Source organism: Balaenoptera borealis, assembly GCF_965194805.1.
Source record: "Balaenoptera borealis genome assembly, chromosome: 19".
Taxonomy (NCBI): Eukaryota; Metazoa; Chordata; class Mammalia; order Artiodactyla; family Balaenopteridae; genus Balaenoptera; species Balaenoptera borealis.
In genome coordinates this window covers 56,375,337-56,388,805 of record NC_138878.1, presented here as the reverse complement: position 1 = coordinate 56,388,805, position 13,469 = coordinate 56,375,337, and the positions used below count along the sequence as shown (strand labels likewise).

Here is a 13,469-nt window from a genome sequence, read left to right as displayed (position 1 = left end):
CGGGGCCGACCCCGCCTCTGGCTGAGGGTGAGCTGTGTTTCTGCGTGTGTGTAATTCTTTGGGTGCGAGACGGTGTGTGCCTGCAGCGGCACCTGACAGGAGGGAGGCCACAGAAAGTAGCCTGGAGTGTGATTTGTGACTGAGCAGTGAGGTGAGAGGCGCGGTGGGAGACCGGCTGTGCTGGACTGTGGGTGATGTGCGTGTGATGGGGTGGGTGTGCGGGTCGCTGTGTGCCCGGGGTGGTTGAGTGGCGAGTGCAGCGAGGCTGTGTGAATCTGAGGATCTGCGTGTAGAACGTCACGGGTGCCAGTGGCCTCGCGACTGGGTGTGTGTGATCGTGTGCAGCCACAGGCCTATTATAAAAAGAATATGGTGCCTCCTCTTGCAGCATCAGCTGTATTTCAAGATTTGGACCGAAGATTTGTAATGTATCTGTCAAACAATTTTGTATAGAATCAAATGAATTTTCTCCTAGAGAAAAATGTAAATCATAGTAATTTTTTTTAAATATGAAGGAACTCTTTCCAGTCTTCTGTGCTGTTAGGGGTCTCATGGCAGATACATTTGAGAATCTTGGGCTGAGGGAATAGCTTTATGCTTGGAAAGGCAGCGTGCCATAGTGTAGTGAGCCCGCAATTAGTCAGATGCTAACACATTTTGCTCTTCCTCTTCCCTTCCCTTCCTGAGCAATTCAGTCCTAAAGCCATCAGATGGGCTTAGAGCAGGGTCTTTGCGCCTGAGCAGGATAAGGAGGGCGTCCACACAGGACGAATGCCCTGTACGGGATTTCAGAGCCTGAGCAGGGTGAAAAGGGCATGTGGGTATGGGTACTGCCCAGCATTGGGTGTCGGAGCCCAGATTGGGGTGTTGGAGACATTCATGTCGGTTGGATAGGAGGTGGTGAGGCTCAGAACCCAAGTAGGGTGAGGAGAGCATCTGTATGGGGAAGGGCGCAACAGGGTGATGGGAGTTTGTTACATACAGTGGCAGGCGGGGGTGGAAGTGGGGTTCTGATCAAGTTAAATAAATATATTATTGGACTGGCCAAAAATTCCGTTCGGGCTCCTCTGGAAGCTATTACGAACGAACTTTTTGGCCAACCCAATATGTGCATTGGGATCAGCCAAGCTTCTCCCTGTCAGCGGGGAACCTCAGATATGGAAAAGCAGAGAACTAGAATGAACCTTGTGATGGCAGGTGGAAACTAGATGCAATGGTATGAACTCACAATTATATATATGGATCGGTATAAAAATAAAAATAGGCAGGTGCTGAGCCACTGAGGTCACCAGGCTGACTTTTGGGGAGAACCTTGCTCCCCCTTGCAGGACTCTGGGTTCAGCGTCTGCCTGGCCTGATGTGTCCCTGCTTCAGCAGGAGGAGTCACCATGCTGAGCGTTCCACTGGAGCCTCCTATCCTATGATGTAAGACAGTAAATACACCTTAAGATCCTGAAGAAGAAGCAAAATGTCCAAGTAATATTTTGGGATAATTTGTGAGGACAAGTAAAAAAAAATTATGCAGTCATTAGGACGTTGAGCACTGTCTTCTTCTGGCTCCTTCTGATGCTCCTTCGTCCTCCTCCTCTCCCTCTGAGACTGACATGGAAGACCACGTTTGAGTCATCTAAGTTGGCTGTGGTGTGATCTGTGCCATCATGACATGGCTTCTGGTCTGTGCAGACAGTGGTGACGTTTGTCACGTTGCTGCATTGGTACAGAGTCATTTTTGATCAACAGAGTCCTTTTTAACTACTTAGCAGTACATGCACGGTGGTCTCATCTGAGGTATGCTTACTGATGCTGGGTGTACTCAAAGGAAATGTTACTAAAGAATACATGAAACCTGGGGAAATGATTGACGTTTGTCCAAACTGGCTGTATCAATCCGGGGTGCACTCCCCATTGCAGTAACTACAGACGTAGTCACAAATGGGTCATCGCTGCCTACGGGCAGCTGTGTAGGGATTTCCTTTTCAGTGGAAGCCTACAGCCTGGTCCTTGGATGATGGTTACGCAAGTGTTTTATTTATAATAAGTTGTTACATTATACATTTATATTTTGGGCTCCTTTATGTGTATTATTTTTACAATTAAGACAATTAAAAACAAATACACAAAAAGGTTTACATATATTTAAGGGTTTTTTTCCCTCTTGTCTTTGCAGAGCAGAACAGAGAAAAGCGGTATGTGTTTCGCTTGGCAGGAAAACACTTGCTTTCAAGACTCCACTTCCAAAATGCACGAGTGTCTGGGCTGTTCAGCAAGCCGGCCTTAGTTTTTCCCTCTTAACGTGGCAGCATGTAATTGAGAACAAAAAAAAGCAGCCCCTGACATCCAGGAACTACTTACAGGTAGGCCTCAGTGGTATTGAAAGCTGGCCTGGTGCTCACAGCTGGGCCTGTTATCCTGTTGCACATGAACAGTCTCACAGAACATCAACATTATGGTCACTCTGAGACCATAATAATGGTAGCCCATTTCATAATTTTGCCTAAGCACAGACAACAAGATTGCTGGGCAACCCACAAAATATACCAAATATCCCTTCTCCCAGCTAATGTGAGTGGCTACCACCTCTTACCAGTTATAGCTTTAGCCTCACACTGGTCTGCTGTCATTTCTTAGGTACATGGCTTTGTTCTTTTCCCAATCTCTTTGCCCTTTATCACTGATGTTTAGGATGTGTTTTGTCACTTCAGCAATTTCCTTCCTTTACCGTCCCTCCTCCAAGAGGACTTGTAAAATCCTTTTTTTCGCGTGGTTTTGTCACTGTCGTTTTGTAAGTACCTATTTTAAAACGTCAAATATATATAAAGTATATTAGAAACAAAAAGCATTCCCATGGCACCCTCACCCTGTATTTCCTTGTCTACTTCCAAGAGGCAAGGACTTCCCATCCTCATTTGTTTCTTTTGAAATTTACTTCCATATATCTAAGTTACACACTTTTGTAAACTCATCAGTTTTAGATATTAGCCGCTGCTGAATGTGAACGATGAGGACTTTAGGTGTCTTAACTACCCACTTCCCTGTTTCTCTCATGCTGCTTGGTTTCCTCAGAAGGAATCCTTCAATTGCCTGCCCAGGGATCTCACTTAATCTCAATCTCGTCTTCTGCACGGCCCCGCTCTCATCCTTGCTCCAGGCACACCAGCCCAGAGACTGCCGATCCAGCCTTTCCAGAGGAAATCTGAGGTCTTCAGCCAGGCTGGGGAAGGGTCACAGGGCCTGGAGTAACAACAGCTCATTTGTTTCCTGCATCATCAGTGTATCAGTTCTGGTTTTTATACAGCCTTTCAGGTAGTCCTCCTGTTTCCAGGCCTCACCTTCAGAACCTGGCACCTCTGGTTTCTGAAAGGGGAAAATGACTGTTTCTGGGCTTCCCTTGAGTTCAGGTTCAAGTTTCCTCAGGTCTGCTACATCAATGAGCAGGTATCTGCCTCTTTCCAAAATTGTGTTGCTGCCATCTCCTCTCTCTTCCTGTGTCCATGTGAATTTATACCTTACTTTTGTCTTAGTGAGGTGCCAGAAGAGAGGGAGAATTAACTTCTCTGCTCAACATGCCATGCTTATCTAGCAGAATCACCGTCTCTTCAAGGACCTGTGATTCCTCAACTATTTTTCCTTATACCTTCTTCCCATCTCACTCCCAAATATATAGTGACATTCATACTTTTGTTCAAGGAACATGAACTGAATGTCTACCATGTGTGGGTGCTGGGACTTGAATTGCGATCAAGCTACAATCCCTGACTACGCTACGAGAGGTGCCAGTCTGGAGGAGGCAAGCACTTGGAGATGTAAGGAGTGCGAAGCACAGCATGTGCACGCCGCCAGGGCAGTGTAGGGGAAGGGTGACTTCCCTTCTTGGGGCATCAGGGAAGACTCCCCAGAGGGAGAGGTGTTTAAACAGATTTCAAGAGAAAGTGAGAATTGGTCCTACCAAACGCATCTGTGCCCCAACAAGATGGCATGAAGAGCCAGAGACATTCACAGAACCCAGGCATCCAACCTCCCCCCTGGCCCCTCATCCCTGCTCTGGGGGACTCTAATGGGTGGTCTCTGTGTCCTTGATACTCCCCCTGAGTGTGAAGAAGGCAGGAATTGCCCGAGACTCGAATGGTCTACCACCTGTAGGAAATGTGGGTGGGAAGATGGATAGAGACTTTATTTTCTGGTCAGGGGCTGCAGTCTGCTCATTTTCCATCCTTTTCCCCAAACTTCTGGTCATTTAGTTTGAATTCTTTACTTCTCTCTCAAGCTGTAACCCAGACCATGTACCTCAACTGCTCATATGTCAGGAGAGCAGGAGAGGCACAGAGGATCCTATTCAAGGCCCAGCTTCTCCAAAGGAGTTACACTTGTAAGAAGAAATTAAACAGATTTGATCTTGTTAGTTTATTGCATAAATCAATCCTGGGTAAAGAAAAAACAGAACTAGCTTTGGGGACAGAGGTTGGGGAAGTGAGAGAATCCCCCGGCCCCTGTGGTGTGGGTAGAGGGGTCACTTGTAAAACTCATGCTCCTGTTCGTCCTTCTTGATGACTGTCTTGTACGCTTTCTCAAAGTCCTTGGCCAGAACAATGTAGCGGTTCTCTCGGACAGCCAACATGCCGCTCTGTTGAGGGATGAGAGTTAAAATCTACTCCCTGCACTCCCCGCCCCTAGTGATGGTGCAGGAAGAGACAGACGCAGCCTAAGACCCAGGGAGGCAATGATGGACAGGACTGCGGCAGAGTGGAGGGTCTTCACACAACCCCTGCCCAATCTAGAGAGAAACCATCACTCACCTCCTGACAGATGGAGTTGATATCAGCTCCTGAAATCTTATCTGGTCGGGCCACATCTATGGCAGGTGAGTTAAGGAAACCATTCCATGCATGACTGGGTGAATGCCTGGAGCTAGAAGTCGTTCTTGGGCTGTCTTTGTCACCATCCCCCTCCCCAGACCTTGGTCTCCCACCTGCACAATCTGGGTGGTGGTGATGGCAGGGGTGGAGATCTAATCCCCATTCTCAACGGTGACCCTCCCCTCGCTTCTAGAGCAGGATACAATCTTCCAAGTCAACCTCCTCAGAGAGGTTCATCTTGCTGGTGATAGTGGAGAAAATCAATCTCTTCTGGCGGCGGTCAGGGAGTGGAAATTCAATTTTACGGTCAAGGCGTCCCGGCCGCAGCAGAGCAGGATCCAGGGTGTCTGCTCTGTTTGTGGCCATGATCACCTAGCATTGGGGACAGGCCAGCTCAGACCTCTGTCCCCACTATACTCTCCATCCTGCCGCAATACCTATCTCCTCACATGCCAGCCTCCATCCTTCCCTGATTCCCACAACCACACCTCCCCTTGCCCATCCTGAACCCCAAACCTTGACATTGACGTTCTGGTCGAATCCATCCATTTGATTCAGTAGCTCCAGCAGGATTCTCTGAACCTCCCTGTCAGCTGGATAGTATATAACACGGTCAGTCCAGGGCATGCCGCATGACAAGCCTGCCCAAGACCCCAGGCCCTGGGGCTTCCCTGGTGGCGCAGTGGTTAAGAATCCGCCTGCCAGTGCAGAGGACACGGGTTCAAGCCCCGGTCCAGGAAGATCCCACGTGCCGCGGAGCAACTAAGCCCGTGTGCCACAACTGAGCCTGCGCTCTAAGGCCTGTGAGTCACAACTACTGAGCCCACACGCTGCAACTACTGAAGCCTGTGCGCCTAGAACCAGTGCTCTGCAGCAAGAGAAGCCTCTGCAATGAGAAGCCTGGGCACCGCAACGAGGAGTAGCCCCTGCTCGCCGCAGCTAGAGAAAGCCCACACGCAGCAACGAACACCCAACGCAGCCAAAAAAATAAATTCATTTAAAAAAAAAAAAAAGACCCCAGGCCCTGTTTGGGCATCACTCACCCCCTGTCTGGGCATCGAATCTCTTGGTTGCAATGGCATCAATCTCATCTATGAAGATGATGGCAGGTGCGTTCTCCTTGGCCAGGCGGAACACATCCCGGACCATGCGAGGGCCCTCACCCAGGTACTTCTGTACAAACTCTGAGCCCACAACTCGGATGAATGCAGCTGATGGCAGGATGACAGGGGTTAGATGAGAATGGGACACCTGTAGGGCCCCATAATACTTTAACTGAAACTGAGAATTCCTTGAGGACATCTCTTTCTTTGGATACCCACTCCAAGTAGCCAGGTCATTCTCTCATGACCTGGGCTGGGTCCCAGATCCAGCCAGGAGGACCAGCTTGTACCCCACAGAGACCCAGCAGCCCAAATCATGAATCCTGCCTCCAGATGTGCCAATTTTTGGCCCAACATTTAAAAATCAGGGTATTAAAAAAAAATGCGTCTGTGCTTCAACATACCGACAAAGTAGAGCTAGAGACATTCATGGAATCCAACATACCAAAAAATGTGAATTTCCGGAGTGCTTGAAAAATCAGTAAGAAAACAGGTTTTCCATACACAGGCATCATGCTGCCTCACAAGAGCTCAAAGGACCCACTTTTGAATATCATGCAAGAGTCAGGAACCAGGAATACGTATTCTGACATAATCAACAAGTGGCAATGGGGTTAAAGACAGGTTTGCTCTGGGCTCGCCACTCCTTTCCATCTTTTCTTAGAGTTTAGCTTGTTAGTGACTGGATGTGGCTTTGTGTTGCACGGAGCAACCTCCAGGACACTCCTTCCAGCCACCGCAGAGAAAGGAGACACAAAGTCCATTATGTAGATCTGGTCATAAACTAGGAGTTGTGCAAGTTGCAGCCCTGTCCCTCTCTAATGTGGTGGCCACTGGCCGCAAGTGGCTACTGAGCAACCGAAATGTGGCTGGTCCAAAATGAGATGTGCCGTGAATGTGAAATACACACCAGACTTCAAAAGACAGTACAAAAAAAGTAAAATATCTCAATAAATGTCCATCAACAAGTGAATAAAGTGTGCTACATACATACAATAGAATATTATTTGGAATATTATTTGGCCTTCAAAAGGAAATAAATTCTGGCACATGTTTCAACATAAGCCCCAAAGACATTATGCTAAGGGAAATAAGCCAGTCACAAAAAGACAAATACTGTATGATTCATCCATGTATATGAGGTGCCCAGAATAGGCAAATTCATAGAGACTGAAAGTAGAATAGAGGTTATCAGGGGCTGCGGGGAGGGAGAAATAGGGAATGATTGTTTAATGGGTATGGAGTTACAGTTTGGATGATGAACAAGTCTCAGAAGTGGATAGTGGTGATGGCTGTACAACACTGTGAATCCACTTAATGCCACTTATAAACTGTATATTTATATAGTGGTTAAAATGGTAAATTTTATGCTATATATATTTTACTACAATAAAAAATTATAGAAAAAACTCAAGTTTTGTATCTGCTGCATGTTAAAATAATAATATTTTTGAGTATACTGGTTAAATAAAAAAACATATTTTAGACGAAGTTCACCTACTTCTTTTAACTTGTTTAAAAAATGAGTACTTAAAAATTTAAATTATATATGTAGTTTCATTATACAGTTGACCCTTGAACAACACAGGGTTTAGGGGTGCTGACCCTCTGTGCATAAAATCTGTGTATAACTTTATAGCTGGCCCTCCAGAGCTGCAGTTCTGCCTCTGCGGATTCATCCAACCATGCATCATGTGAAAAAAATCTGGGTATAAGTGGACCCTCTAAGTTCAAGCCTCTGTTGTTCGAGGGGCAACTGTATTTCTATTGAACCCTGCCTGTCTAAAACCACCCTGATCTCAGGACAACAGTCGAAATCTCTTAGGTTAGCACTAAGACTATTTATATTCACGCCCCTTCTGATACCTGGACCTGCACAGCCCCTCCTTCAGCCAGCCATTCAACAGTTATTTTCTGAGCACCTACCACAATTCAGCTACTGGGCGGGCACTGGAAACACAAAAAAGGACAAATGCACAAGTTCCCTGCCCTCGTGGAGCTCAGTCATGGTCTACTCACCACTACTCACGACTCCCTAAATGAGTTCTTTCCCACCCCCTGGCCTTCGCAAATGCTATTCCTTCTCCCAGCTGTGTGCCTGACAGGCTCCTCACACCTCTCTTCTGGGGACCCCTACCTAAGAGCCTACGCAGAATGGATTGACAACCCTCCTTTAGGGCTATCCCACCACCTTCCTTGCTTCCTTGGAGCATTTGCTACTCTGCAGACCGTTCCCACCGAAGCTCACCTCCAACCATAACCCCCTTGCTCACTTGGCTGCAACTACTGGGGCCTCCTCACTGTTCCTAGAACACTAAGCACACACCTGTCTCAAGGCCTTTGCACCCGAGTCCCTCAGCCTGACACACTCCCTCCCCCAGACGTCGACATGACTCACTCCCTCAAGGCTTCTTCTAGGTCTTTATGTAAATGTCACCTCGGAAAAGTCTTCCCTGACCACCGCCAGTCCCGGCACATAAAGCTGCAGCCCGTTATTCCCCATCCCCTGCCCCTTAGTTGTTTTCTTCAGGCATTAGCACCACATGACATATAATCTCCTCATTCATCTGTTAGTGCTTCCTCAACTAAGACATCACCTTTACGAGGAAGGGAGACTTTGTTCTGTTCACTGCCGTGTCTTCCGCACCTAGAACACAGCTTGGTACATATTAGGTGCTCAATAAATATTAACTGACTGAGTTTTAAGTGTTTATTTTCCTTTTTTTCAGCCACACTGGGAGACTCTCCAATGCAGGGGACAGGTCTGACTCATCCCTATATCCCAGCACCTGGGAGAGCAGAAGTTCAATGAATGATGATGACAATGGCTAACATTTACTGTCCACTTACTACGTGCCAGGTATGGTTTTAGAAGCTTTATATTGATTTAATCCTCTGAATAATCCAGAAAATTAAGAAATAGAGGCACAGAAAGGCTAACTTGCCAAGTAGTTACATAAACTAACTTACGTAAGTAGTACTAACTTATATAAGTAGTTGTAGGGGGGCCAGATTTCAAACACAGGCAGTCTGGCCCAGAAAACACGCTGCTTACCCACTGCCCTCTACTGCTCCCTGGCTTAGATATATTAAGATTTTAAGATGAGCTGAGTCCTGTCCTTAGGCTTTACAAACAGTAATACAGTGACTTCCAGACATTTTTGTTTAGAACCTACAAGAAGAAATACATCTGTAAACAACCACAGCACACCTGTGTACAATGTCTGTGTGTGTTCACAAACAATACGAGTTCTTACTATGTGGGGTGGACTCCAACGTTTTCTGTTCTGTTTCATTTTTTAAAATGCTGGTTGCAACCCATGAATTTGAATTCATAATTACTAATGGGTCATTAGTAATGACCCATTAGTAGGAAAAACATGGCATTATTTCATTAATTCCCCACAATCATGCTGTGAAATGAGTGTTCTATTAGATGAGGAAGTTGAGGCACAAGAGTAAAGTCACCTCCCCAGGACGGCACAGCCACTCAGTAAGACGCACACTGGGTCTTTGACGCTAGTGCCCATGTTCTTAATCGCTGTGCCACGCTACTTCCTGGGGAGGATGAGAGAGCTGAGGGCAAGGTTGGAAGAGCCCAGAAGGTCAGAGCTCGGGGGAGGGGCCAAGCGGCTCACCTGTCGTGTGATGAGCCACAGCCTTTGCCAACATGGTTTTCCCGCAGCCGGGCGGGCCATACATGAGGACGCCTCGGGGAGGGTCGATGCCGATCTGAAGCACAGAGGTGGAGAAGAGCGTGAGCCGGGGAGTCCCTCACCAGCCGGAGACATGGTGGGGGTGGCCTCTCCCTTCCCTGCCAGCTCCAGCTCCTCACCTGCTTGTAGAGCTCAAAGTGCGTTAGGGGGAGCTCCACGGCCTCCCGCACCTCCTGCTTCTGGATGTCCATGCCCCCGATGTCCGCGTACATCACGTCTGGCTTCTGATCTGGTGGGAGAGCAGAGCTGGGGCTCCCAGCCGGGCCCGCAGGGTCCCCTCAGGCCTCCCTGGCCCTGGGCGCCCCCTCACCTGAGGTGAGCATCATGATGCTGCTGTCGGCCTCAGGAGGCAGCACATCCACCAGGGCGTTGCTGTGCTTGTGGAGGGCCACCGAGGCGTTGGGCTTGAGCAGCTCCCGGTCGATGGTGCTCAGGATGCGCACATAGTAGTTGGAGCCTTTGGAAAGAGGACAAGAAGGAAGAGGGGAAAGTGAGAAGTGCCAGAACCTCAAAACTGCCGACCTCACAGCTGGACCTCCAGGCCGACAGCATCTCACTCAGACCCCAGATGGCCCTCCTGGCTTCTAGTCTTGCCTCCTCCAGTCCACCCCCCGCATCCACACTCACAACTTCCCTGTCTGTCCCTGACTCCTGAGCTCCAGCCCCAGGTGACCAGCAGCCTCCTGGAATGCCTGCCCGTGGGCATCCCCACGGCACGTCTCACTCACCATGTCTCAGCGTGTTCTCAGTATCTTCCCCCATTTGTGCTGCTCCTCCTGGGTCTCTGTCTCAGGGAGGCCCATGGTGCCGAGTCACCAGCGAGAGCCCTAAGCCTCATTCTGGACTTTCCTCCGCTTCCCTCCACAGCCCGTCAGTCACCATGGCGGTCCACCAGCCTCCTAAAATGTCTCTCTGACTAATCCCTTCCCTCCTGCCCAGGGACCCTGCCCTGATTCAGCACCATCCTCTCCCATCTAGGTCTCTGCAGCAGACTCCTCCTTGCTCGCCCAGGCTTCAGTCTCACGTCCCCAGTCCACCTTCTACATTTATGGTAGCGACACGCACATCTCTTTCTGGCCTCAGTCTCTCTCCTGACCTTCAGACCTGGCTGTCCAGTGACCTCCCAGACACTTCCCTGTGATGTCCCAGACTGCCCTCACTGTCTCCCTGCAAACCTGCTTTTCTGCCCATGTCGCCATCTCAGGGATAGCCACTGTCCCCCTAAGTCCTAAAGATCAAAGACACAGGCCTCATTTTGGATACCTCCCTCCCTTCACTACCTCACTGCCAGCCCGTCAGTCCAATTCCAGGCCCAGTCACACACCTTTCCCCGCAAGCTTTATAAGAATATGGCTTGGTCCAGAGGAGCAGAGGCCAGAAGCAGGAAAAGACAGATAAGATGCAGAGACAACGCCCATCATGAAGGCAGAGCCTAGACCCACGTTAATAACGGCAGCTCCCGTATACTGGGTCCTTACCAGAGCCCAATCTCTTAACACTTCACCTGTGCTTTCAAATTGCAGGTCCCAGCCCAGTAGTAGTTGTGAAATCATTTGAGAGTCATGACCAGAACGTTGTTTAAAACAAAACAGACTAGAACAAAATGGGAAACTAGTTAGAGTATGTCACACATAGTGTGGCTAACTATCGTTTGGTCAGACTTTTACTATATGAGTTATACACACACACGTAGAGAAAGAAAGAGAGAGAGAGCACGTAAAATATATTTCCACTTTTGCATCAGACTCAAAATGCTCTGAAAAACACCATTACACTGTCTTGCCTCGTTTGCCGTTGTAAGTTCCTGGCACGTGGCAGGAAACAGTTAACAGCTGTTGAAGGAACAGATGAGTAAACAACCCCCACGCACCTGTGGTGGAGCCCACGATGGCTGTATTCTGATCCACAGCCTCCAGAAACTGCCCAATAACCAGTGGGATGCTCTGGATTCGCTTCACCTCCTCCTGGGCGTGGAGGAATTCCTTCTTCAGGTTCTTTTGCTCATCCTTGATGTACTCCTCCTGCACCTCCAGGAACTCCAGCTCTTGCTGCAGCTTCTGTGAGCAGAGAGGGAAGAGGCAGGGGATGGCTCCAGGCCTTGCTGAGCCAAGGAGCAGTGGAAGGTGGGGGAAGTATGGGATGCTGGGCCCTGTGCAGGGTCCGGATTGGGTTTGAATGTACCTTGTAGCGGCTGTACAGGTCCTCCAGGTCCTCAGGCTCAGGCCCCAGGAAGGACAGGCCAGTCTGGGGCCGTGACACAGACAGGGCTGGGATCTCATCCTAGACCATGGAGGGAAACTCAGGTTGGAAGAAGAAGGTCCCCTTATGAAAGAATCTAGAGCCCCCCTCCCACTTCACCATGAAGCCACTTGGCCCCTAATAGGCTCCTGACATCATTCAGCTCCCTAAATAGATCCTGGAAACCTCTCAGTCCCCTAAACAGGTTCCTGAAGTCACCCAACTCCTCACAGGCCCCTCGGTGAAACAGCCTTCCAAACAGATCTTCTGGTATTATATGCCACTTGTAACATGTCTGCAATGTCACCCAACTCCCATCTAGGGCCTACGTGTCTGATCAACTCCTTACCAGACCCCAATGCCCTCCAGCCCCCCACAACAGGTTCCTAATATCACATGGCTCTCTCAGTTGACTGTTAAAAGTCACCATGCCTTCATACAGTCCGGGCATTAGTCAGTTACCTCCCGAAGACCCCTCATGTCACAGAACTCCAACCCACACTAGGCCCTTATGTCATCCAGCTCCCAGGTAGTCCCCAAACATCACTCGGCCAGACCACATACATCACTCGGCCCTCCAACACCAGCTAAGCCCCGAATGTCAGTCAGCTCCCCAGCCCAGCCTCAGATATCATTCGGCCCCACGGCCGAATCCCATACATCACTCACTACTGACCCATCCCCAGTGCCGCCGGGTCACCGATGTCACAGCATTCCCAGCTAAACCTCGAAATCATTCAGTCCCAAAGAACCTCTATCGTCACTCGTTTCCCCAGCCCAGCTTTCCGAGCCCTACTGCCCTCCCAACATCACTCAGCCACAGCCCAGGCCTCGGGACGGCACGAAGCTCTCCACTGAGACCTCCGAAAACACTCAGACCCAGGCCTGGATCCCCGAAGTCGCTCAACATCCCACTGAGGTCGGCTTCGCCCTCTCCCCGCGAGCCAGGCCCCACCGGACCTGAGTTTTCTCCACCAGGATACCTAGCTCCTCCATAGCGACCAAGCCGGCCTCTGTGCGGCCCGGCCTAAGCCAGTCACCGCTTCCGCTGACGCCACCGGAAAGCCAGGGCCTGGATGGATTCTGGGAAATGTAGTTTAAGACACCAAGGAGAGACGGCCGGATAGGCCGGATAGGTGAAGGGCAGGGCGACCTCGTCCTGAGCTCCTCCCCCAAGGTATGCTCATGCGCACTCCGTACCGCGCGAGCGCGCGGGCGGGCCCGGGGCGGTGCGCGTGTGCAATAGCGCGCCTTGGCGCGGTCTCGCATGGCGTTCTCGCGCGCGGGTTTTCTCGCCGGCAGGCGGCGCTGCCCTCGTTGCTCTTTGACCTGAGGAGTTTCCCAGAGATCTGTCAGAATCTGACGGCAAAGTGCTGTTTTTTCTTTAGTGGCGGGGCTGGAGCTGCCTTTGGCCGGGTTTCGCAGAGGGGCTCTTTTAGGGGGTTTCCAAGTAGGCTGCAGCCGAGGATTGCCCCCCGCGCGGGGGCGGGAAGACGGGGGCTGCCCCTGAGAATGACACTTCTTACCGGGCTGCATCCCGGGGCTGAGGAGCCCCAAGC

The 13,469-nt window shown here is 49.9% G+C and overlaps 2 protein-coding genes across 3 annotated transcripts in view; one reads left to right on the top strand and one right to left on the bottom strand.

Moving 5' to 3' along the window:
* Nucleotides 1-13,469, top strand: part of FCGBP (Fc gamma binding protein) — a 103,512-nt gene that overhangs the window by 41,239 nt on the left and 48,804 nt on the right. The gene's annotated exons all lie outside the window — the stretch shown is intronic.
* Nucleotides 4,387-13,010, bottom strand: PSMC4 (proteasome 26S subunit, ATPase 4). 2 transcript variants are annotated; one of them, XM_082366736.1, is made up of 11 exons: nucleotides 12,871-13,010; nucleotides 11,854-11,952; nucleotides 11,543-11,729; nucleotides 9,983-10,129; nucleotides 9,792-9,901; nucleotides 9,595-9,688; nucleotides 5,897-6,064; nucleotides 5,370-5,551; nucleotides 5,057-5,225; nucleotides 4,794-4,849; nucleotides 4,387-4,621 (listed from the first exon to the last, which is right to left on the bottom strand). In XM_082366736.1, exons 1-11 carry the CDS (start codon nucleotides 12,904-12,906, stop codon nucleotides 4,508-4,510), a joined length of 1,362 nt encoding a protein of 453 aa, XP_082222862.1. In that variant the 5' UTR covers nucleotides 12,907-13,010; the 3' UTR covers nucleotides 4,387-4,507. The 2 variants fall into 2 exon arrangements, with proteins under 2 accessions (XP_082222862.1, XP_082222863.1); XM_082366737.1 differs by having other exon boundaries at nucleotides 5,370-5,446.

Coding starts and splice junctions, on each gene's coding strand:
- PSMC4 (XM_082366736.1), bottom strand. CDS start 12,906: ATGGAGGAGCTAGGTATCCTGGTGGAGAAAACTCAG. Junction 10,130..11,542: donor CATCGTGGGCTCCACCACAG/GTGCGTGGGGGT, acceptor CTCTTTCCAAAG/GCTCCAACTACTATGTGCGC. Junction 9,689..9,791: donor ACTTTGAGCTCTACAAGCAG/GTGAGGAGCTGG, acceptor TCTGTGCTTCAG/ATCGGCATCGACCCTCCCCG.